The sequence below is a fragment of the Electrophorus electricus genome, chromosome 11, assembly GCF_013358815.1.
Source record: "Electrophorus electricus isolate fEleEle1 chromosome 11, fEleEle1.pri, whole genome shotgun sequence".
In the NCBI taxonomy this organism is placed as follows: domain Eukaryota; kingdom Metazoa; phylum Chordata; class Actinopteri; order Gymnotiformes; family Gymnotidae; genus Electrophorus; species Electrophorus electricus.
In genome coordinates, this window is record NC_049545.1 from 16,306,047 (window position 1) to 16,329,076 (window position 23,030).

The 23,030-nt window shown below is 38.2% G+C and overlaps 1 protein-coding gene across 6 annotated transcripts in view; it reads left to right on the top strand.

The window, feature by feature from the left end:
* The window catches only part of LOC113588360 (signal-induced proliferation-associated 1-like protein 2), an 80,359-nt gene extending 70,975 nt beyond the window's left edge, over positions 1-9,384 (top strand). For 5 of the 6 annotated variants that reach the window (XM_035531598.1, XM_035531596.1, XM_027027507.2 and 2 more), the window contains exons 17-21: positions 605-824; positions 2,939-3,070; positions 5,316-5,433; positions 7,004-7,085; positions 8,106-9,384. In XM_035531598.1, coding sequence (XP_035387491.1) covers positions 605-824; positions 2,939-3,070; positions 5,316-5,433; positions 7,004-7,085; positions 8,106-8,249 — 696 coding nt within the window. In that variant the 3' untranslated portion in view covers positions 8,250-9,384. Of the gene's footprint in view, positions 1-604; positions 825-930; positions 1,054-2,938; positions 3,071-5,315; positions 5,434-7,003; positions 7,086-8,105 lie in introns of those variants that run through there. The other variant, XM_027027515.2, reaches the window with a different exon arrangement.
* Positions 9,385-23,030: the final 13,646 nt, after the last annotated feature.

Here is a 23,030-nt window from a genome sequence, read left to right on the forward strand (position 1 = left end):
TGTTTGTCTGGACTTTACATTTGAAGGAGGTAACACCACTGTTTGAGCGTCACTGTATGTCAGTTGCATGTACTGAGCTCTCCTTATTCAACTATGCTAAAGTAAATAGTTTCTCTTTCTAGGGCTAAAATTAGTTTACTAAAATTTCTTAGAAGGTGACCTCAGGATGTACTGCAGGGCATGGCATATATTTTATGCCACTTATCTCACGTTTATACCACTTATCTCAATTCACAGGTCAGAATACAGTTCTGTTACTTGAATAGCAGAGAAATCATATCTTATAGTTCTGTATAGATAAATGGTTGCAGAGGAATAGATCATATTTTATTTTTAGTGCCCTGATATTGAAATTGTGTAATGTTTCTATTCATTCTGTCTAAGTTGTGTGCGGGGTCAGAGTGCGGGAGGTTCAGTGGGTCTGTGTTGGGGGTGTGGTTGAGTGTGTTGGATTCTTTTCATCAGGTCAGTTAGTACTCTCATTACTCACTGATAGAGTCCTGACCATAAATCACTGTTCTTCTCTCCACACTCCTCATCTGGTTACATCTGGCTGCCTGTCAGTAGTTACTATAATATGTTCTACATGTGTGTCTCCCATCAGGCATCAACAGCAGACAACCCATCTCCACAGTGCTCTCTCTACCGCACTCTTTCCGATGAGAGCATGTGCAATAACCGGAAGGGCTCATCCTATAACAGTTCCCGCAGCTCCATGCTGGACCAGGCTCTGCCCAATGACATTCTGTTCAGTAGCACCCCACCCTACCACAGCACACTGCCCCCTCGCATCAGTCTCAGGCAGCCTGCCTCCACCCTCCGCAGTAAGTACCGCTCTCCTGGGCTATGTGACCTATAGGACTCTTGGTCAGGTAATTGGTCCTGGAGCTATTACAAAAAGCAACCAGCAATATATCCTGTCATCCATAGATTGTATTAAAGACATTTGGGATCAACTGACATCAGCTACTATATGATCAGAGCACAAGTATGTATCTGTGGGTTGAACATATGGTTACATCAAAGCTTTCTACTGACTGAATACCTAGCTGCTCCCAGGTATGCATTTCATATTTTATGATCACAAGCAATCGCACACCACTACTCAAGCATATGAATATAAATTTACACTCCAAGTTACAAAAGTGACATTTAACCAATATTATTTGCTATTAATACTCCAAGATTGAACCTGACAGGAATATTATTAGTTGCGTGCGATCAAGGTAGCACCAGGTCCTGTAGAGTCAGCATCTGATTAAAAGTGTCAGACAGCTTTGTTACAGAAAGAGGAGGGGGAGGGGCAAAGCAAGATAATACAGACAAAAATGTGTCCTGACTATACTATTGGAGGAGGGAAGAGAGAAGGATGCAGCGCATCTCATTTGGTGTATGGAGATCAGACATCCACTTTGTGTAACATTACAAACTCTAACTGCTGTTATTGGAAGAATATTGTAACCTAAGAATAATTATTAATGTCTAGACCATAGTATGAATAAAACAGCTGAAACAAACTACATCTCTCAAATTATTGCACATGACAGAATGCACCACATGTTAGGATAGCAAATAGAATGCTGCTCTTATTAATTAATGATAATCATCATATGGATAACAGTTATCGATATGTTTTGTTTTTTTAAAACAGATTTTCATCATAGATTACATAGGTTTAATCATGAACAAGGAATTAATTTAATTATTCATTGTAAATATTATTAATTATAAATTATTATTATTTATAAACCCCAAGGAAACTATCCAAGTCTATTATTTTTAATAAAGTTTCTACATTTCGTGTATTTGACAGGGAAAAGTAACTGCTTTTTTGTTTAGGCCTTAGTCCCAAGTAGTGAGCAGCATCCAGGCTTGTGGAGACACTGTATTCTAATCCAGTTTAAGAAAATACTAATAAAACTAGGACATTTAGAAGTTTTTTGACATTATAAGTGATTGAATTACTTTCCAGTGTGTTTTTGCTTGCTATCAGCATATAATAACTTGAAATTGATCATTTTCCAGTCTTTTTTTTTTTTTCCCCCAGTCTGGCTTGCTATGCCAATTTGGCATGGTAGCTCTCATCAGTACTTAAAGTGTGAAGCAGAAAGAGACAGCAAGACAAGGGAAAAAATTCAAGGTCCAGGTATAGGATATGGTTTTCTCTCATATTTTCCATGGAAGGCTTGAAGATGTTTAAGCCTGGATGAAGTTGTTTATTCCTTTTAGTGTTGCTCAGACAGACAGCAGAAGCATTCCACTTGGGCTTAGCTCTTGGACAAAAACTTCCACTCCTGTGTTAGAACTGACGAATTGCGTCACTTACTGGCTTTGTTGTTCAAATTTGATAGTAGTAGTTTACCTTTCATGCCTAAAAAGGACTGCAAGTTCAGTGGAACCCATCTTACATTTAACTGTGAAGGGTGATGTGCGTGATAGTGAGGGGGTCATATAGGTTTGGAAAGTGCTGTCTCTGATGTAAAGTAAAAATGGCCATTAGATGGTGAAGCCTGGCAGCACAACAGCGGGTGTCCATTTCAGCCAAAGTCCTTTCCCTGTTGTGGACACTCCACATGCCTTCATTCAGACAGCCCTGCTGACCTGCCCAGATGGTCCAAATTGGAATGCAGATATGGCCCTGTAGCAGTAAGAAAAACTCTGTGACAATGTCTCCACTGGCCTGAATGGAAAAAATAAGGAAATGACAAAAGCGGACTTGCTAGTGGAATGAGAGGCCAAATGTGAGCAGTGTGGCACAGATACGTGACCCATGTCCTGCTGAGGGCTCAAGGGTCTGCAGTGTGTGAGAGTCACGGGTGTGTGTGTGTGTGTGTGTGTGTGTGTGTGTGTGTGTGTGTGTGTGTGTGTGTGTGTGTGTGTGTGTGTGTGTGTGTGTGTGTGTGTGTGTGTGTGTGTGTGTGTGTGTGTGTGTCCTTAGATGAATTCTGGTTCTCTGATGGCTCCCTGGCAGACAGGTCTAAATTTAATGACCCAGGGCTTATGCCCTTACCAGACACTGCCACTGACTTGGACTGGTCTCATCTCGTCGATGCAGCACGAGCCTTTGAAGGTAGGCTGTGTGTATGTGTGTGCGTGCATGTGTTCGCATACATATGTTAATTATGTGTGTATGTACAGTATGATTGTATTTACTGTCCATCTTCCTTTTCCTGTCTCAGAGGTTCCTTTCTGTGCTGAAGTACATCATTTCAGGAAAAAAAGCCAGTAACCAAAGAAAAATGGTTCTTTTTATGCTCCACAAAAATTCTTTTTATGCTCCACAATGTAGCCAATTTTCACAACATAAACCCAACAAGATGCCTCCCTAGCAGAGAGCGCTACCTACTACCACCTACAATTAAGCACTCAGCTGCTACGCAGGCAAATATCTGCATCTCCTGTCCATTTGCATCTGAAAGGAGCACACTTTGGCCATTTTTGTGTGGTCTGCTTTCTTTTTTCCTTTTTTTCAATTTGATAAATTAATTAGGGATAATGGCCATATTGTTTGAATAGAGCTTTTTAAACTTTTATGAACCTGGTTTAGTCGATGGTCTATGGAATGGCTAGTTACAGAGGTGTTTCACTGTGAAGCTTGTTTGCTTAGCCTTTTTGCAGGTTTGGGTCTGTTTGTAATATATATATATATATATATATATATATATATATATATATATATATATATATATATATATATATATATATATATATATATATATATATATATAAATGCCTTTTCGTCTGTATATGTTTTTGCAATTAAATTATTTATTAAATAATGATTACGTACATCACTTAAGCCTTAGTAAGCCCATCTGTGTTAGTCTGGGATAGAATGCCATTAAATCTCAGAGCATGCTGCAGATTTATGTTATACAGTGCATTTAAACACCATTAGATATACAGAGTAACCATACTGTAGAACTGCAATCAGAATTTTTTGTATCACAAAAACCTATATAGCTTGTATATTTTACCATTATGCAATATGTCTTCTTATTTCAGTGCTCCACAAAGAGATTACAAGAGTTTTGGCTTTTGAGTTGCCCTATGACAGCTCAGAATATAAACCTATAGATATGCTTTTGTTGATCTAATTACAAAAACCTAGCTGTGTTACAATTTATTAGCATTTATATCCTATTTGCATTATATTGGGTGTCTGTATTCGGGGGGTGCGCGTGTGCGTGCGTGTCTTTGTGTGTCCTCACAGGTGTATGTAGGGATGGTTGAAAGTGGGTGTGCATATTGGTGTATGGATGTGTCTATATACATGTGTATGTTCCACTGTGCATCCTATATTATAAATGATTAGCAGATGTTGCAGAATGTCTGTTCATTTTCAGGTTCTGGGCCCACTGCTAGTCTGAAACTGGTTTTGGAGCATTTGAAATTATAGTAGCTAATGCATACATTACTAAAAGGTAGTTGTCACATAAGCCAAGCTGTCACAGTGATACCTTTAATGGATTCATGTGGAAAGCAGAGTCTATAAGAGTATGGTGGTTTTGAATGCATAGTCAAATAACCGGTCCATTCAAGGCACACGTATTCACGGATTTTGAGTGTCTGCCTGAGGCTATTACACTGAATATGTTTCTGAATATGTTCAGTGTTATTTCCAGTTCTTCCTGAATGTATTAACATACATTTTTGCTCCATTGTCTAAACAGGGACAAAATGTGTGGTGAGTTACAATAATAGCACTGTTTTGTTTTTTTTTTGTTTGTTTTTTTATATGACTTATGGGTCCACATTTAAACAATGATGTTACCAAAACAAGACTTATTCGTTTGATTGATTACACATCAATGTTTTTAAATGAATGGTATTTGTGTTGCCCATTCTTTGCTCTTGTAAAATTGCTTAAGATTTTAATTACTATCATTTAAAATAATTTTCTTTACACTATTGTGTATCATAATTTAATTTCATAGACGGACTTGGATTTCCTAATTTTAAAAATGTTTGAGATTGTCTTTAGAATTATTCTGATATTAGTGATCAGATCAATGGACCGTGGGAACAGAGGGAACTATAGCACACTGTATCAATGGTGTAGAGGTTTTAGGGCTTGAGTTTTTTGTGTGTAATTTTATGGAATTTGGATTTTGTACAGTTTCATTTCATCCCTGGAATACATACGTTTGTACTTAAATCATAAACAATGATGTTCAGAAATTGGAATTTGTATCAGAAAAACATATTGGCGCATCCCTACTTTTATCACAAGCTACAACATCGTTGTTCTGAAACAACTCTTTGGTGATGGGTGTTCATCTGAAGTTTATATGATGTATGTATTGTGCTTCTAGACCAGCGTGTGGGTTCCTTCTGCACCATGACAGACATGCAGAGAGCTGAAGCAATGCATATTTCCCAAGAGCTCAACAGACATGTGGCTGCAACAGGGGAACCAACAATACAAGCAGGGTGAGTCCTACATTCAAGCTCAGAATTGAGAGGGTAGCTCACTGTGTGCATGTATATCAAATGAGGCCACAAAGGGAAAAGTATTGCTGTATAATGGTATGTACTATAGTAGCCCTTTAGAAAGATGTCCTCATAATTGTTGTCTTTTGTAGTAGTAGTAGTATGCAAGGTTCTACAGATAAGTGATTTTTCAATGATTAACTAATTTTAATTTGTGTGATTAACTAAGCCCCCAAAATAATGTTTTAGTTTTTTTAAGGCTAAAGAAAATGGCAAAATACATTTTATGAATACTCACCATGTGTCCAGGTAGTTTAGTATAGAGTGGACCTGTATATTACTTTAGATGTGATTATAGCAGTATGTGGTTTGCTTGAGTCATTTTAAGGTCAAAGTCAAGTTTATTTATATAGCACTTTTAACAATACAAGTTGTCACAATGCAGCTTTACAAAATGGGTCCAGATCCCTAATGAGCAAGCTGAGGGTAAAGGAGGCAAGGAAAAACTCCCTAGGCGGGGATTAGGAAGAAACCTTGGGAGGACCAAGACTCAAGAGAGAATTCATCCTTCATTGGGCAGCCCAGCTAGTACCAGTCCATACTTTATTTTATTTTTCATCTGAGTAGCCAATTCAGTGTAGATGTAGAGCCTCTGTTAATCCAGTGAGTCTAGGGTGGGTAAGCTGTTTCTGAGATGACGGCGTGGGTGCATTGGCTGGTGAAGCTGGAACATTTTATAGATGAGCATGATTAGTCTACTGTTGGCATCATCTATGCAGTAGAATACAAATTTAAAAAAATTGTAGTTTATGTTTGCCGTTGTACGTGTTACAGGAACAGTCCATATACAGTGCACTTACCAACAATTAGCATGTGGCTCTGGCAGGTTTATCTATTTCAGCACAACTAAAAGGGATTTCCTGGGGGTGACCACAGTCCTGAGGGCTCTCTGAGATAATATGAAAGGAATGCAGTATCATCACACTTGTGAATGAACATATGAAGTAGCTGGACAACATCAACATCTCAGATTACCAGAAGGCTCTATAACTGGAGGCTCCAGGCTCTGCGCCCTTATATACAGAAGGCTAACTGAAAGCTTGACAAAATAAGAAAGTCTTAAGCCTAGATTTAAAAATTGTAAGTGTGTCTCGTATTGAAGCTGAAAGGTAGTTCCATAACTGGGGGGCTTTATACTGACTGTTTTACTGTGGCTGCTGCATTCTGTATGAGTTTATTTAGTGAATTTTAGAGCATCCAGTTAGAAGAACATTATAGTAGTCCAATCTTGATAAAATAAAAATGTGGACGAATTTCTCTGCATCTGATAAGGAAAGTAAGCATCACAGTTTAGCAGTATTACGTAAATGGAAAAATGCCATCTTAGTAACATTACATACGTGTGTGTTAAATGAAAGGTCAGAGGCTTTTTTTCCATGCCACTTTAATTCCATCTAATTTAGTATTTTGCAATATGCGTTCCATGATTTGGCTTAGTAAGTGACAAAGTTTTCTTTGGATGTCCAGTATGACATTTATGAAATTATATGGCATTTCTGTATTTCTTTAGGGATAGCTCCTCTGCTGCTCTGACTGGAAAAGTCAACCAGCTGGAAGTCATCTTGAGACAGCTCCAGCATGACTTAAGAAAGGTAACCTTTCCCTGTAGTGGAAAACAATAAGCAGCATTTTTTTGTTCCAGCCATGTAGTTTCAGCACCACATGCATGTTCAGCTATTACCATTATTGTTCTGTGTCTATGTGCAACGTCCCATATGAGGAGTACATTTTTCTCCATCTTTCACAAATGCCTCCTCAGCAGCCATTGCATGACTATGAGGAAATGTGTCATACACTTGTGTGCAATTGTTCCATTGCAGGAGGAGGTTTAACAGGAAACAAAAGCCCAACAATACATTAAAGCACACTCTAATGGGCACCCATTACACCAAATTGCCACGTTGTCACATTAATATCCTGCTTCCTGTTATTTTTAGACCACTGTGCTCATGTAATCATTTTAGCAATGCAGGACACAACTTGAAGGATGCTAATGTTTGTCAATGATATTATATATATATATGTTGTCATATGTGTCGGCAAGACAACATATGTCGGTTTTGCTTAAGTCACTGTACAGTCAATTTATCTATGTTTTTAATTTTATAAATCCCTTTCTAATAAACATTTGTTATTATAATAACAAAAGTAACAGTTTTGAAACATAAATGTGGAAAAGTTGGTGATGGTGATGAACAGGGTGGAGAGTGACTGACAAATTTGCATGGCAATGTATGGTGGCTTTCAGAAATTATATGCCTATAAAATTCACATGGCGAAAAGGTATACCTAATAATAATATATTCAATTTACTTCAGTAATAATAATAATTGCTCGTTTATTGCAAATGTATGTTTAAATTATGGTTTAATTCTAGTTTTGTGTTACTAAAGGACATTTAACAGATTGGGGCATTTAACAGAGCTTTGAACACAGATCTCCTGTATTGCAGTTAAAACCTTTAAATCCACTTGTTATAGTTTTAAAAAGTTTTAGTAATTTTAGATTGTTGGGTGCATGTAAATTCAAAGAGATGTTTCTTAAATCACCAGTCAGCTAACATTGTGTTAGGTTTAGATTTTCATGCTATGCTCTTTGTTGACTCTACTTAGGAGAAAGAGGACAAAGCCATCCTGCAGGTTGAGGTGCAACATCTTCGGCAAGACAACATGCGTCTACAGGAGGAGAGTCAAACAGCTGCTGCCCAGCTCAGGAAATTCACTGAATGGTTTTACACCATTGACAAAAAACCCTGAGAAGAGCCCTGAATGGTTTTACACCATTGACAAAAAACCCTGAGAAGAGCGTTGGCCTTTGTTATAAAACAGATAAACCATTATTCAGAGTATAGCCCCTTCTAAGTGTGCCCTCTGTGTTCTGGAAGTTAACAGTTCTTAAACAGGGTACTCTAATGATGGAAGACAACCACTGGAATACTGTTGGCCCCTGGAGCACTGGAGCATTGTAATCTCTTTAGTAAAATCCTGCAGGTGCATCAGAGGCCAGTTCCTAAAAGAAGAAGATTGTATGTAATGTTTTCTGGCCACTGGTTTTGATTAGTTGTAAAGGGTTAAAACCCAAGAATCCATCACATTGACTAAAATGAAGAGGACAGGGTAAGTAAGGAGGAATGTACAGGACAATATTAAGTGGTACCCAGTCTCTTACAGAAAACTTCACATTGAGGTTAGATGACAAAGGTGGTGTAATATGAATGCAATTCACCCAGGTCCTGCTTTTGCTTGGCATTCCCAAAACATGTATTGGATCTTTTGTGTGTTTAGCTGTCATTTCCACCCTAAGCATTGTAAGATGAAGTTGAAAGAAATGTTGCAGTTCTGGCAGTAGATGTGCTCCCCTTGCATCATATTTTTGTGTATTTGGGGGAAAATAGTTTGGTTAATAGGCTATCCACCATTATCATGTCCTAGCAATAACAAAGTGGTGATAGCAGCAGAACCTAAACACTAGCACAAAATGTGACAAGTTCCTGGTAAGATGCGGTTGTACTGTATTTCTTTTCTGTACCTCAAAGATAGGAAGTGCATTTGTATTCATCGTTTTTCTTTTACATTTTTTTTTCTTATGAACACTTGCCTTGCTCTGGCTCACTAAATTGTGGTCTGTGTGTACTATTTCACAGCAATGAAAACAAATCAGTTCCAAGTCTTAAATTTACAAAAAAAATTAAAAATAAATAAATAAATTAGTAATTTTCTGACTTATGAAAAGTATTTCTGCTTAAGTGTCATGTTTTAACACTGTTATTTAAGCTTATTTAAAGTGAATTTGCTAATTTCTTTTTTTGTTGTTGTTTTCAGCAATAAGAAGTAGAAAGCCCTGAGACTTGATAAATGTGTGTGTGTGTGTGTGTGTGTGTGTGTGTGTGTGTGTGTGTGTCTATATATATATATATATATATATATATATATATATATATATATATATATATATATATATATATATATATATACACACACACACGCACGCACGCACGCGTATGTATGCATGTGAGAGAGAGAGAGAGATCTTAAAATAGCTTGTTGGAGCTTTGTTAAATGTATGTGTGTGTGGGGATTAGTGAGGTTCATGTCCAACATTTGGATGCTGCTAGATTATGCTTCATTTGTATGCCTTCTTTATGTAAATTTATTTCATTTAAGATGGGACATTGGTCTTTTTCTTTCTTTTATTCAAATAAATGTAGTATGTAAAATATGGGTAGTTTATGCAAATGCTTATTTTCATGTTAAATAATAAATGAGTTAACAGTGTAAGATTACTTTTCTGTTTTCTGAATATTGTATCTTAGTGGTAAGTGTGTGATCATCTGTTCAGACTGGCATTTGTGGGAAGGCACCAAGAGCGTCACACATTTTCCTTCAGACTCTTAAAAACCTTCACGTTTCATTTTATTCTGTTCACACCACTGAGCAAAACTAAGCAGAAAATGCTCAGTGGTCAGATTCTATGGAGTTGTTAAGGTTAGGAAATATAGATCAGCTGACATAGCCTATAAATGTATTATGTAGAAATACAGTCTTATTCAATCACATGGAATGTTAGGGTATTATCAGGAAGTGAGTACAGAGAAAAGTTATTTACAATTAAATATTGAGTTCTATATGAATCTTGTGTAAATAACAATTAACTCTGACATTGGGATACTGTTATATAATCCATTTGTAGTTGCATGAAACCATATATTAACCATTATTTTATACTTTAATATTTAGTAAATCATGATTGATAGAATTTTGGGAATCACAACTTCAAGAAATTAGTTACCACAGTCTTGCATGTTTTTATCAGGACATTAGCATGTGAAGCAGTTGAGCCAGAGCACTTGTAAGCATGTATACTGCTTTATAGTGCTGAGGGTGTTTTTGTGGAAAGAGTTGTATGCTTCAGAATTAGAGTCCAACAGTACAAGTGTGGCTACACAACAGAAGCTGTGTTTTCTGGACATCATGACTGACTGAATAATTATTTTTGTATGTTGTTCTTTATTGGCTCAGGGAGAGTAGTAAATTCTATTATGTTTTGCAGCTGCCTCCTGATAAACCAATGTCAGGCACAGATGGTTGGGTGTGGCCCAGCCCCTAGTGTGGCATTCAATGTAAGCAGCTGTATGACCTAATGGGAAATTATTGGCCTGTGCGCAAAGTCCCTCGGACCTCAGCTCACCCCTGTAATTTGGCTCTAGCTCTCTGAGCGAGCCATGCCTCTTGTATGACTTCATATTCTATTCATATAGAGACACCCACCAATTCAAAGGTCATCTGTTTTTGATGGAGCTCTCCTGCTGTGCCTGAACCACAGGGCTGGCAGTTAAACAGCTAGAAAGAGGCAGGGGAAGGGAGAGAAACAGAAAGAAAGAATATTAAAGGGATTAGTGAGGTTAATGTTAGCACAGGAGTCACATCCTCTTTGTGATGCTGATCCACTTTGTGGCTAAGCACTCTTCGTTCCACAAACACCCTGCCTCCTTTATCAACTCCCTTTGCTTGGGTTCCCAGCAACACCACAAGCTACCCCTTGTCTGGCCTGATGGTCCCCTGCTAACAGTAAACAAATATCAATGACACAAAAAGAAAGCTCATGAATGTCTAAGGAAACCCATTTCCACTTGTAGTTTGGAGACAGTCTTGCAAGACTTTGGTTTTGAAAGAATTTATATTTGGAGTTGGCTCTCTTGGCTATTTGTGTGTGCATGTAATAATCCCAGTGTTGAGTGTTGTGTCTGTTGTGGTGTTGTGTTGCAGCCCTATTCATCTTGGGTTCTTTCTGAACCCCTGAGCTCCAGTAAAGGTCTTTACTGGCCAGTCTCATTCACAACCAGGCTGCTGGACTGGCTGTACATGTTGATGAGGCTTGGGTTTCACTGGGTTAGTAGTCAAGTACTTTTGTATCAATCATTTGAACATAAAGCTTCAGCTTTGTGCATGTGCTTGTTCATGCAAGTGGAGCAGATGGGTTCTTGTGCTATGAGGGCCACCACTGTTGGCAGCTTTGGGAGGAGGGATAATTTTCCTGGGTGTGGTCTGGCGTTCTGGAGAAGAGAGCAGCAGGAGTATAAGCAATGTCCAAAGTGGCTGGGCTAAAGGTTTGGCATCTGTTCTAAGGGAGGGATTCTGCATAAGCTCTCTAGAAAGCCATGGGAAACACCCCATATAGTGCTAGACTTATCATGGCCATCCCAAGTTTAAAGGCCTCTACCATTCCCACAAAGCCAAAGCCTGCCGGCTTTTTTCATGCTTCCCATTCGGTTTTGTTTTATAAAAACTGTTAGCGTCATCTTCCCTTGTTTTAGGAGAAAGGCTTGAGGATGTGTAGGCATAGCATAGAGTTTCACTGCAGGTGCAGTGGGTTGGTAGATGGGAAACATAGGAGTGTGAAGAAGAGTGGTCTCAGTGGTCCTTCGATGGCTGGTCCAGATGGCAGAAAGCTGGCTGCTTCTCTCTGCCCAGGACCCCATTGCCTCACCTGCATCTCAGGCTCCCCATCTGTCCAATTAATTCTGTGTGGTTAGGACTAGGATCAAATTAATGGAAGTAGATTATCCCAACTGTTTGCTGCTGCTCCTGCTGTTGTTGTTAAGCACTTTTAGACTTTAGTAGCTTTTTGTTCTTATTGTTCCAGAAAGACAAAGACAAAAGAAAGATTTAATTATACATTTATAATTTTTACATCATTTCAGAATTTTAGCAATATCATTGTTCATTGTAAATGACATGTATGCCACATTCATTTCAATTGGTCAACCTCTAGCCTATACCAATATTGGTAAAATTTATTTTGTAGCCCAATAAATAATTATTGCTCTTATTTCAGCGCTTAGTATTTCTCAAGCTTTTCATGTTCCTTGTTCCTGATGTTGCACTTGTGATTGCCACATCTATCACTACGACCCTCTTCTGCTAATTATCTACCACTACTATGACTGGTTGGTTAGCCATTGCCATCTTGTCTGACTGTATCTGGAAGTCCCACAGGATCTTGGCATGGTCATTTTCCATGTACGCCCACCCTGTTAGCATCTTGCATCCCACTGTTATGACCTGGATTGTCTTAGGTGCATCTTTGCCCAGCCTGCATCTGAGATCCTGCTTGGTCCAGTAGATCCCAGCCTCTATTGATCTTGTATTCAGAGCTTATTCCTGTGCTGGCATGATTTGTGCCTCTGTACTGTTTTTCAACCGAGTCTGTTCTAGCCTTTGCTAGAATTTCTCCATATCAGCCACTTCCACTATTTGCTGGTGGTACATACTGTACAGGGGTTTATCCTTCATGATGGTCCCTGCTCCTCATTTACATTCCCCTCAGGTTTCTTCTGTCTAAAATACTCACTAAACACTTCATCACTTGGGGCCATCATCCTGGTGTAAGGGAGGCTGGGTATGGTCCCTAATCACACATGTTGACGATCAAGGCTGGAAACAGGTGCATGCATATTGTTCAGAGTAAAAAACTGATTCTTAGTTTAGAAATAAATTTTTTGACCAAAACTATATTTTGTTTCTTCTTAGGCAAAATGTGATGCATTTTTCCCCTGATTATTTCAAACCACTATGCTATTATAGCTGGATAAACAATAGCTGACAGTGGTGGGGTGGGTTGTGACATGTTTAAAAAGTGATACAATTATCCCCTTGTATACAACTATGAACAATTTCTTGATTTTAATTATTTTACAGAATGCCTAGGCAATGAAAAAAACACTGAAAAAGGTGTGCCTGCCAGTATGTTTAAAAAAGCATCTGGTTAAATGCTCTTCTAAAAAACCTCTACCCTCCTGGTGACTGTCTCCACTCCAACTTACCTGGTGTGATATCTTAACACAGGCCAGATGCTTGCGGATAGGTGAGTTTTATTTATAGCGGAATGATCAACAATTGCAAAAGCGAAACAGGCGAGAGTAATAGCCAGATATACGTGCTCAGTACATGCTAGAGAACAGCAATAATACTTCGCAGGGAATGAACAGAACTGGACAGAATATATAGCGTAGCAAAGATGAGAGACAGGTGATAGTAGTAAACTGGTGATGAGGATCTGGTGAGATTGTGCCGGAGAAGATGGGAGTTGCAGTCACAGACTGAGGGTGGTTGCATGACACCTGGTTAATTCTGGATAGGTAAAATGTGCCCTATACAGTCTCTGGGCCCACAAAGCCTGCACTCCATGATTACCAAAATTCATTTGTCACCATTGTGACTCTGATTAAGAGTATACACACATACACTGATATTGTTTATTAGACCATCATGTTCTTTATATGGGTAAACTATAGTAGAGTGTTCATGAAGCATACATACCATTAAGGAAGTTCTAGTAGACAAATTTTCAGTCAAATAGACAGTGGTTTGCATGAGAGAGAGAGAGAGAGAGAGAGAGAGAGAGAGAGAGAGAGAGAGAGAGAGAGAGAGAGAGAGAGAGAGAGAGAGAGAGAGAGAGAGAGAGAGAGAGAGAGAGAGAGAGAGAGAGAGAGAGAGAGAGAGAGAGAGAGAGAGAGAGAGAGAGAGAGAGATATTGTTCTGGATTGCTTTTTATTTCAAACCAGAGGACATATCATCTTAGTATTATTGAGGAATGCATAAAGGACATCAGGCGCTGGATGTTGAGAGACTTTCTCTAACTTAATCCAACAAAAGTGAAGTACTTCTATTGGGCCTACAGACAACTAGGACATCGCTCTCTTAATTACTTAATTATCTTCAAATGTTCTCCCTGTCACATTTTCTTCAACAGTTAAAGATTAGTAAAATTACTTATTAATTATAAAATGCTTGTAATGACCTACAAAGCTCTGAATGCTCTTGCCCCACAGTACCTTAGCAAACACTTAGGGCATTATGACCTCCTACGTCTGCTTAGATCAAAAGATTTTCAGCCAGAGGATGAAGTATATAAAACAGAAGCAGTCTCTGGCGTTCCCGCCATGCCCATATAAGTAAACCGCCAGTGCAGTCAGTGCCATGATGAGTGCAGATTTGGCAAGAAGTTTGGTGGCAAAAATCTTAAATAACATTGGTCAACGTATTAATTAATTCAGTGCCAACATGCCCATAATAATACAAGTGTAAACCCAAGCCCATCTTATTCTACAGATGAGCTAGCCCCAGCTATAAACATGTTTCCCAGCACACAGCCGATAATGACATACAAGATATAAGTGTGGAAAAAATAAATAGCTAGGTTACTGGTGATAACAACTGTTAGTAAATATTACCTTTGTAACTGCTTGGTCATAAAATAAGCGGATTATAATTTAGTAACACTGTTAGCAGGACCTACCTAGTGCATCTGAAACAGGCTATTCACATCAATTAAACAAAGTTGTTTGTATTACGTCGTACGGCCGGGGATTCACATTTGTACTGTTTGTAACCACGCCCCCCCCCCGCCGGGATTGCACACACCTGTTGAATGTCTGACAGGGGTTTAGATAGAGAGAGTGTGTGCATCCTCGTTGGTCATTGTCGCTATGTGTGTACTAATGTGTATCTCTGTAGCCGTAAGGTTGGTTTGTGTAGTCACGTGTTTGTGTTCTTCGTCTTATGTTAATTGCATAGTCATATTCATTATGGATGTTTGAGTGCCACCTTTGTCGTATACGTTTAATGTAAATAAACATCTTGCACTGTCGAGGAAGTCTGTGCGTCCTGCCCTGCGCTGCGGCACTCGGGCCAGCAACGTTACACCAGCAAAGATTAATAGACCTATGTACAGTCGTGACCAAAAGTTTTGAGACTGACACAAATTTGTTTTTATAGTTTACTGCCTCAGTTTTTTTAAGATGTTTTCAGATGTTTATATGGTATAGTGAAGTACAATTATAAGCATTTCACAAGTTCTTTAACATTTTATTGACAAATACATCCAGTTTAAGCAAAGAAGTATACAGTATATCATTATAATTTACTTAAATCATAAAAGGAGAGTGGTTATTCATACCTCTGTACCTCGGTAAATTTGCTATTGGATGCACAACTTCTTGTCTAACAGGAAACAATACTTTAGAGATGTGGCTCAAAGCCTATCTATGCCAACACATTAAATAATTATCTTCTTTTGCCATCAACACTGTGCGAATAAAGATGATTACTCCCCTTTAGGTGTTGTTCCACATGCACTGTGTTAATAACAGTGATCAGTTGAGATGGTCAATAGACTACAATAATCAAGAATTGATTGTGTTTGCTGTCATACTCCATACTCTTTGGTGTCATACTCCACTGTCAGAGGAATATCTCTCAAGGTTTCTTTCATATAAACATGCATATTGCTATGCTGCAATTAATGCATTAATGATTCAGCCTGTCTGTTTTCTTCCACTCTCTCTACCTTTTACACTTTCTTTTCCCCAAATGAACCTATCCAGTCATCTGAGATATATTCTTCACCTCATATGAGGGTAAACATTTTCCAATCCAACAGCACTCACACAGGAGGCCAGGTGTCATACTCTTTTCCAGTGACAAGGTTTCCAGTTGTTTCGCAGGCAGTGAACAAATGTTGTGTATTTGAAGGACCTGGCAAAATTTGAACTGTGGAAGCAAAAGATTTGAAAAGGAGAGTAACTGATTGTGACAGGCAGAGATAGCAACACACAGCACAAATTGACATGCTGTGAACAGTCCTTATCACCTCAGTTCTAAAGCTGGAGCAGGGGAAATCAGACAAGGCTGTGAGGAAAGTGAAATATTATCCAGTTAAGGGACATTCTGAAACATAATTGTTAAATCACTTGATTTGGTGGGGTTAGTCACTGGCTCAATAATGCTGTAGTGTGTCTGATTATAACAAGAAGGAATGGTAGTAGTTAGATGAAGGGTAGAGATAAAGGATACCTGAATGAAAAATGGTGGCTGGTTTACAGATTGAATAAAGGGCATTACAGATTGTTCTCTTTTGAAATTGAAGAAATCAACTGTAGCATGCATCATGTTGTTTTGTCTGATACCACTAAAAAAAATAGACACTTCTTATGTTCTTCAGTTCAGGCAGGTGAAGGTGGTTATTATAGTCCTTTGGATTTGAGGAAACCCCTCAGTGCCTGTCAATTACACAGACAGACAATTGGCAGCTATGTAATAATAATCTTTATCATGAAGAAACCTAGCACTGAATGCTCTTACTGTTGTCTGAGAGGCAGACAGAGAGAGATAAAGTCTTGATATGCATTATGGACCTGCAATGATTGTACCCACTTCATCTTAACTGTTAGCTTCTTGTCACTCACACTTGAGTCGTGTTATACTGAAATCAATATAATGGCTGAGCGAAGCTAAATCTAGCTGCTGATACCTCAGGGCCATACACTTACTTATCTCTTCAAGACCTGTTTTGCATGATATGCCAATCTTTGAACAGTCCATTTCAACAGTCCAGCATATTTCTTCCAGTCACTGGTCTCTCTATATTTGCTTCTATCAAGGAAAACAGAGGCCACAGCACTGAGGTAATTTTTGCATAGAGAATGGCATATTTTAAGTGTTTCCCAATGTCATAGATGCATAGCTTTGGATTCAACCTAATAATTTTTAAGTAGTATGTTTTTGTAGTCAAGTCAGAAAATAAAACAAATCAGGCTGGAAGCCAATTAATTACACTCTCCATTACACTTCTACTCTTATTTTTATTGCCTAATTCTAGACTTTTCAAAAGTAGTTTACCACAGTAGTTCCTTTACTTTTATTGTAATTCAGTTAGAAAGAAATAATGGTACTTATATGTCCCCTGTTATGTTTCAACTCCAATCTATGTTTTGCCCTTAATTTTAAGAATCATTAATCATTTAAAATTTATATACTATGCCTGTAATTCTTACTTCCTTTTCCTGGCCAATCCAATTATGTCCCACTGAAAACTTGTTTGGTAACAATTGAAGAAGGACAGTACAAATTTTATAAATCATCTTATTGCAAAACTGTAGCTGTCTGACGAATTAAATGTCACACAAAAACATCTGTGTATATGTTTGGAGAAGAAAAATGCTATTCATCCTTCCATTGACTTTAGTGCATTTTGCTAGTGATAAAATGAAAATGATTTGGCCAATGTATTTTAATGTCTCTAATTGGTCAATTGATCAGCCAGTTTATTCATTCATTCAAAATGTATCTATACAATGCTTTTTACAACAGATGTTCTCACAAAGCAGCTTTACAAATGTTCAAGTCCAAGCCCCCAGTCAGCAAACCATGGGCAACAGCGGCAAGGAAAACTTGGGGGGGGGGGGGCATCCTCTGGCTGACAATAAAGCTTCTAAAGTTTATAGAGTAATGATGCCCAAGTAATGAATCATATACACCTACAAGAAACAACATTTTAAAAGTACCATAACACTTAATTTATATTTCCAGATCTGTTCATATTTCTATTGTTTAAGAAAACTGATATTAGATATTGAATGTTTTTTATTTATTATATGTATGCATACATGTCTTTCTACAATCCTCAAAGTTTCTTTTCTGATTCAAAGAAAAGAAAATAATGTGTTCCATATGAATCCTCCAAAAACCTGTAAACAATACCACCCAGAGCAAAAATGATTTTGTGTGTACTGTTTCTGGAAAAGTACAAAAAGCCTTTATTAACACATCTTTATTAACACAGCATTTAAAAATGTGCCAATGCACTGTGTTCTTCTCAAATGAGTTTTGACCCATTGAAGGCAGGGACTCCACAAACTCTCAGAATGTGTCATATGGCATCTGGTACCAGTAAGTTAGAAGCAGATCATTTAAGTCCTGTAAGTTGTGAGGTGGGGCCTCCATGGAGCTGGCTTGTTTTTCCAGCACATCCTAAAACTGTTCAGTCGGCTTGAGGTCTAAGGAATTTGGAAGCCAATTTAACATCTTGAACTCTTTATCATGTTGCTCAAACCATTCTTGATCTATTTTTGCAGTGTGACAGGGAGGGTGCATTATCCTGCTGGAAGAGGCGAGCAGCACATGGCATATGCTGGCTTTCTGGCTTTCTGTTTCCTTTATGAAACAATGGCACTAGAACTGGTCATCTGCTGTTATATCCCATCCATGCTAGGTAGTGAACTGTGCATTCTGAAATGTTAGATTGGGCACCAGCAATTTCAGCTGCAATTTGCTTGACTGTGCACCAAATGCTTGTCAGAACAATTTGTGACATCCTCCTCTAACCCCATTTATCAATGAGTTCTCCACAGGCTCACCTTTCATTGGATGTTTTTCCTTGATCACACCATTCTCAGTATATTCTCAACACTGTTGCATGGAAAACCCCACAAGGTTGTAAGTTTTTGAAATACTGGCCCTGGCTACTCTAGCACTGATTGCCATGCCTCATTCAAAATCGCTCAGATTGCTTGATTTTCACATTGTAAGGTGAAGTCATACTGAAACTGATCTACAGAATCTACAGAAAACGTACTTACAGTACTGCATACTGGGGTCACATGTCTAATTTTGGTGCAGGGAAGCTCTAATCATTAAAGGGCAGATGTCTCTAATATAGTGGCCACACACTCTGTCTGCGTGTGTGTGTGTGTGTGTGTGTGTGTGTGTGTGTGTGTGTGTGTGTGTGTGTCTATGTGTATGTCTATGTGTATGTCTATGTGTATGTGTGTGTGCATGTGTGTGCACACGCATGTTTGGGAGTACTGAGAATTATTCCACATAGAGCTGATGAAGGACCTCTGTTCAAAATATCCTGTTCTTCACTACACTTTTTGTATAAAATTGTGTATGTATATATATATATATATATATATATATATATATATATATATATATATATAAAATTGTAGTAAGTAAAGTACACAGACTTTCCAGAGGAACAGAACGTTCCTTCATCAGCCGTGCAACCAAGGTGCTTCTTTTGTAAAAGTGTAGTGAAGAACAGGATATTTTGAACAGAGGTCCTTCATCAGCTGCACAATATGTGGAATAATTCTCAGTACTCCCAAACATGCGTGTGCGCATGCATGCACGCACACTCACACACACACACACACACACACACACACACACACACACACGCACACACACACATACATATATGTGTGTGTGTGTGTGTGGTTTTTTTGTTTTTTTTTCCCAACAATTTTTCAGTATTAACACTATTTATACCACTATTCATCCATTATTGTAGTGGATAGCATTTCAATGTTAGTTACATAATTCACAAAATGGCATAGCCACTGTGTCTTCCATAAATTTGTGCTGTGCCATTTTTTGTATTACATGAGAGACAGGAAGTACGTATTATGTTGTTGCTGCACTCAGAGGTTCTAACTTCTAGAGCAGTACACCAGTATGAGAACCCACTTGATGACAACATGGACACCACAATGAATACTTTTTTTGCTGGAAACTTTTGGCTTGACTAAATATGAATGCACCTGCCAGCTGCTTTCTTTGCCCACACTCAGGGATGCAAAACCCTCCAAATTGATTAATCATTTTCTGATAGTCATAGGTAATGAGCAATCTTTCTTCATTTTAACCCTCAATTGCTCAAGTTGTACTCAGTCATAATTGTAAGTCACTTTGGATAAAAGCATCAGATAAATAATGTAAATTTCTCTGCTACTCAGTAGTATATGTCTCGCTTTAGCAATATTACATAAATGGAAAATGGCAGTTTAAGTAACATTATTTATGGAAGTGTCAAATGAGATATCAGAGTCAATAGTAACACCTACCGTTTTAAAATAGTTTTGGGTGTTACTGAAAAGCCATCAAGACTTAGAAAATTAGATAAATTGCTTTTTGCAGCTTTAGGTCCAAGCAATAGCACCTTGGTCTTACTTGGTCTTAGTCTCCATTGAGAAGGAGAAAATTACTTGCCAATCAGTTTTTACACAGTCCTCAATTTTGTTAATTGGATGGACATCAGTATTAGCAGAAACATATATAATTGAGTGTCGTCTGCATAGCAGTGGATGGTAATACCATGCTTATCAGTAATTGTGCTGTAAGCATATATAATGAGAATAATAACCCTTAATAATAATAACTGACTCCTGTCACACACAATATTTTACTTTTGAGAGCTCAAAGCATTCATTATGTACAAGGACAAATTGATAGCAGCAAGTTCAAAATCAGACTTTAACTGGAAAGCTCATGGGGATTAAGACTAGTTTTTTTAATTAGTGGTTTAATGCCTACAAGTTTTAATGAATATAACCCAGGCCCAGTGAAGTGGGGTAAACAGTAATTGATGACTGTGACATTTTCTTGGTTGATGACAATCCAGACACACTGACAATAAGGAATTCAAAAGAGTTAAAACTTGAAGCTTGATTTTTGGGAAACCCTATGTTTTTGTCATATATTGTGATTACACCACCTCCATAAACATTGGGAGTTATGAGCATAGCTACAACCAGAGGGAGAGGATTAATTTAAGGCCATATAATAATTTGTTCTGGTCCAGGTTATTATTATTATTTATATTTATATAGCACCTTTCCTAAACCCAAGGATACTCTACAGACAGAAATTAGCTTTTACACTCAATTCACACACACATTGATGAAGTTTCAGTGAAACAAAGTATGCTCAAATTATGGTCTGGCATTATTTCTTTAACAATGAGTGCTTTAATTGACAAATATATTATATTTAGAAATACTAATTTCAGATTAAAGCAGGTATTAGCATAATCTAGTTTAATTTTAATTACATTTTGATACAGATTTTATTGGATTTTTTTTGGAAAACCAAAGGAACAGATACAGTCTCAATAGAATGGAACCTAGGTGATGTTTTATTGCAGCTCACAGAAAATAGGGTTAGCCTGTTCCTGTGCTGCCTGGCCTTGGCTCTGTTTAGTCAGTTCCCATTAACTGCCACTAAAGCTGTACTATTGCTATAAAGCTTAACACCTATGCAAGCAGAAAAGAGCACAGCAACCTCTAATGAGGAGTGGATGCCATATCATTTCTAAAGGCCAGGCTGCCCTAAAAACGGGTCCTGTTATCTATAAAACCCATAGTTTTCTGAGCACCATTTATACACCCAGCAGATAAGCAGCAGATAAAGCATTGCCTAATGCAGGTTTCAGTGCCACCCAAATTGTAATAGGGCCAGAGCATATTACAGAATCTGACATCATCCATGGTGTCTGCCTCAACCCCACATCAATAGTGCTGACGTGTACAACAATCTTGGAAAATTTACATTTAGTCATCTCCTTGAGATTTGCCCTGATGTTGGATGCTCTAACTCTATGGATGCTGGTGTCTCTAGAGGGGTTGATAAATTCACTTGCTGAAGCTTCAAATCTCCAAACAGGTGAGCTCTTTCAACAGGCTTCTCAGTTGGTGTAAACTTGTTGGAGTGGTGCAAACTTGTTGGACACATTACCCTGAAATGTACAGTGCTCAGCCATAGGGCTATGCTGGTGAAATGTCACCCATTTGCTCCACTGCAAGTGCCAGAGCTGTGGGCTTGCAATCATTTCTCTGTCTGGGACTGCTGGACTAGATGTTAAACACTGTTCTCTAGGCCTTTCAAGTGCCCCAATGCTCTTCTCCGTCAAGCTAATGAGTCGCCTATGCTATCTACAGATAGATTTCCAGGAATGAAGAGTAGCTAAACAATGCCATACTCAACAGAAGCAATAAATTAGTCAGACACCATGGTGAAATGAAAATACTAACTAGTAGGATACCTATCTTTGGTTAGTTTCCAGAATATTCTGCATTGCCAAGTTTTTAATGATAGATATGTTTCTGATGTCTAATAGAAGTTTCTGATTTCAGAGTTGTATGTAGTCATGTCATTAATCCAATCAACATAGGTGGCCCACATCTAACACACAGTACAGGGTCAGACTAATGTAAGACAAATGTGTTTTTATCATGTTTGCTTTGGTATGAACACTGAAAAGTGCTGATCACCATGTATATATGGAAAAAATGATGAGTCTAGGCACCGACAATCATGGAATGCCGTGGCCCACACCCAATCAGTTGTCTTATTGTTTACCTACTATTAAGCATCTACCACTGATATTCATACTCCTTTGCTTGAAGCTGACAATGTTACCATGATACAAGCAACAGTACTCTCGCCACTGCTTGCAAGTTTACTTATCTACTTGGTGAGTTTCCTAATCTGACCAAGCCTATATTTTCCACCATAGGAAACAGGCATGGGGTGCAGTACCAACTAGTTATAGTACTAGTACTAACTGATGAAAGACCCATGAGTCTTAATTTATTATCATTCCTATTGTCTTAATCCAGAAAAGACTGTCATTGGCTAACTTTTCGAATATGGAGATGTTTGGTAAATTACCTTGTTCTTTGCCACGACGTATGGTGACCAGACATTTCAGCAATGGATTCTATCCAATGGGACCTCAGCTTCATTTTTGTTTATCTGGATGGTACATTGCTTACCAGCAATAGGCAGGCTGTGGCATCTCTGGAGCCTCTTTGAGCACCTCAACCAGAGGTCATTAATTCTACCAAATGCCAGTTCAGCCTCCCATCAATTGACTTCTGGATTACTGCATTAACAAGGTGAGAACTTTTCCACTGC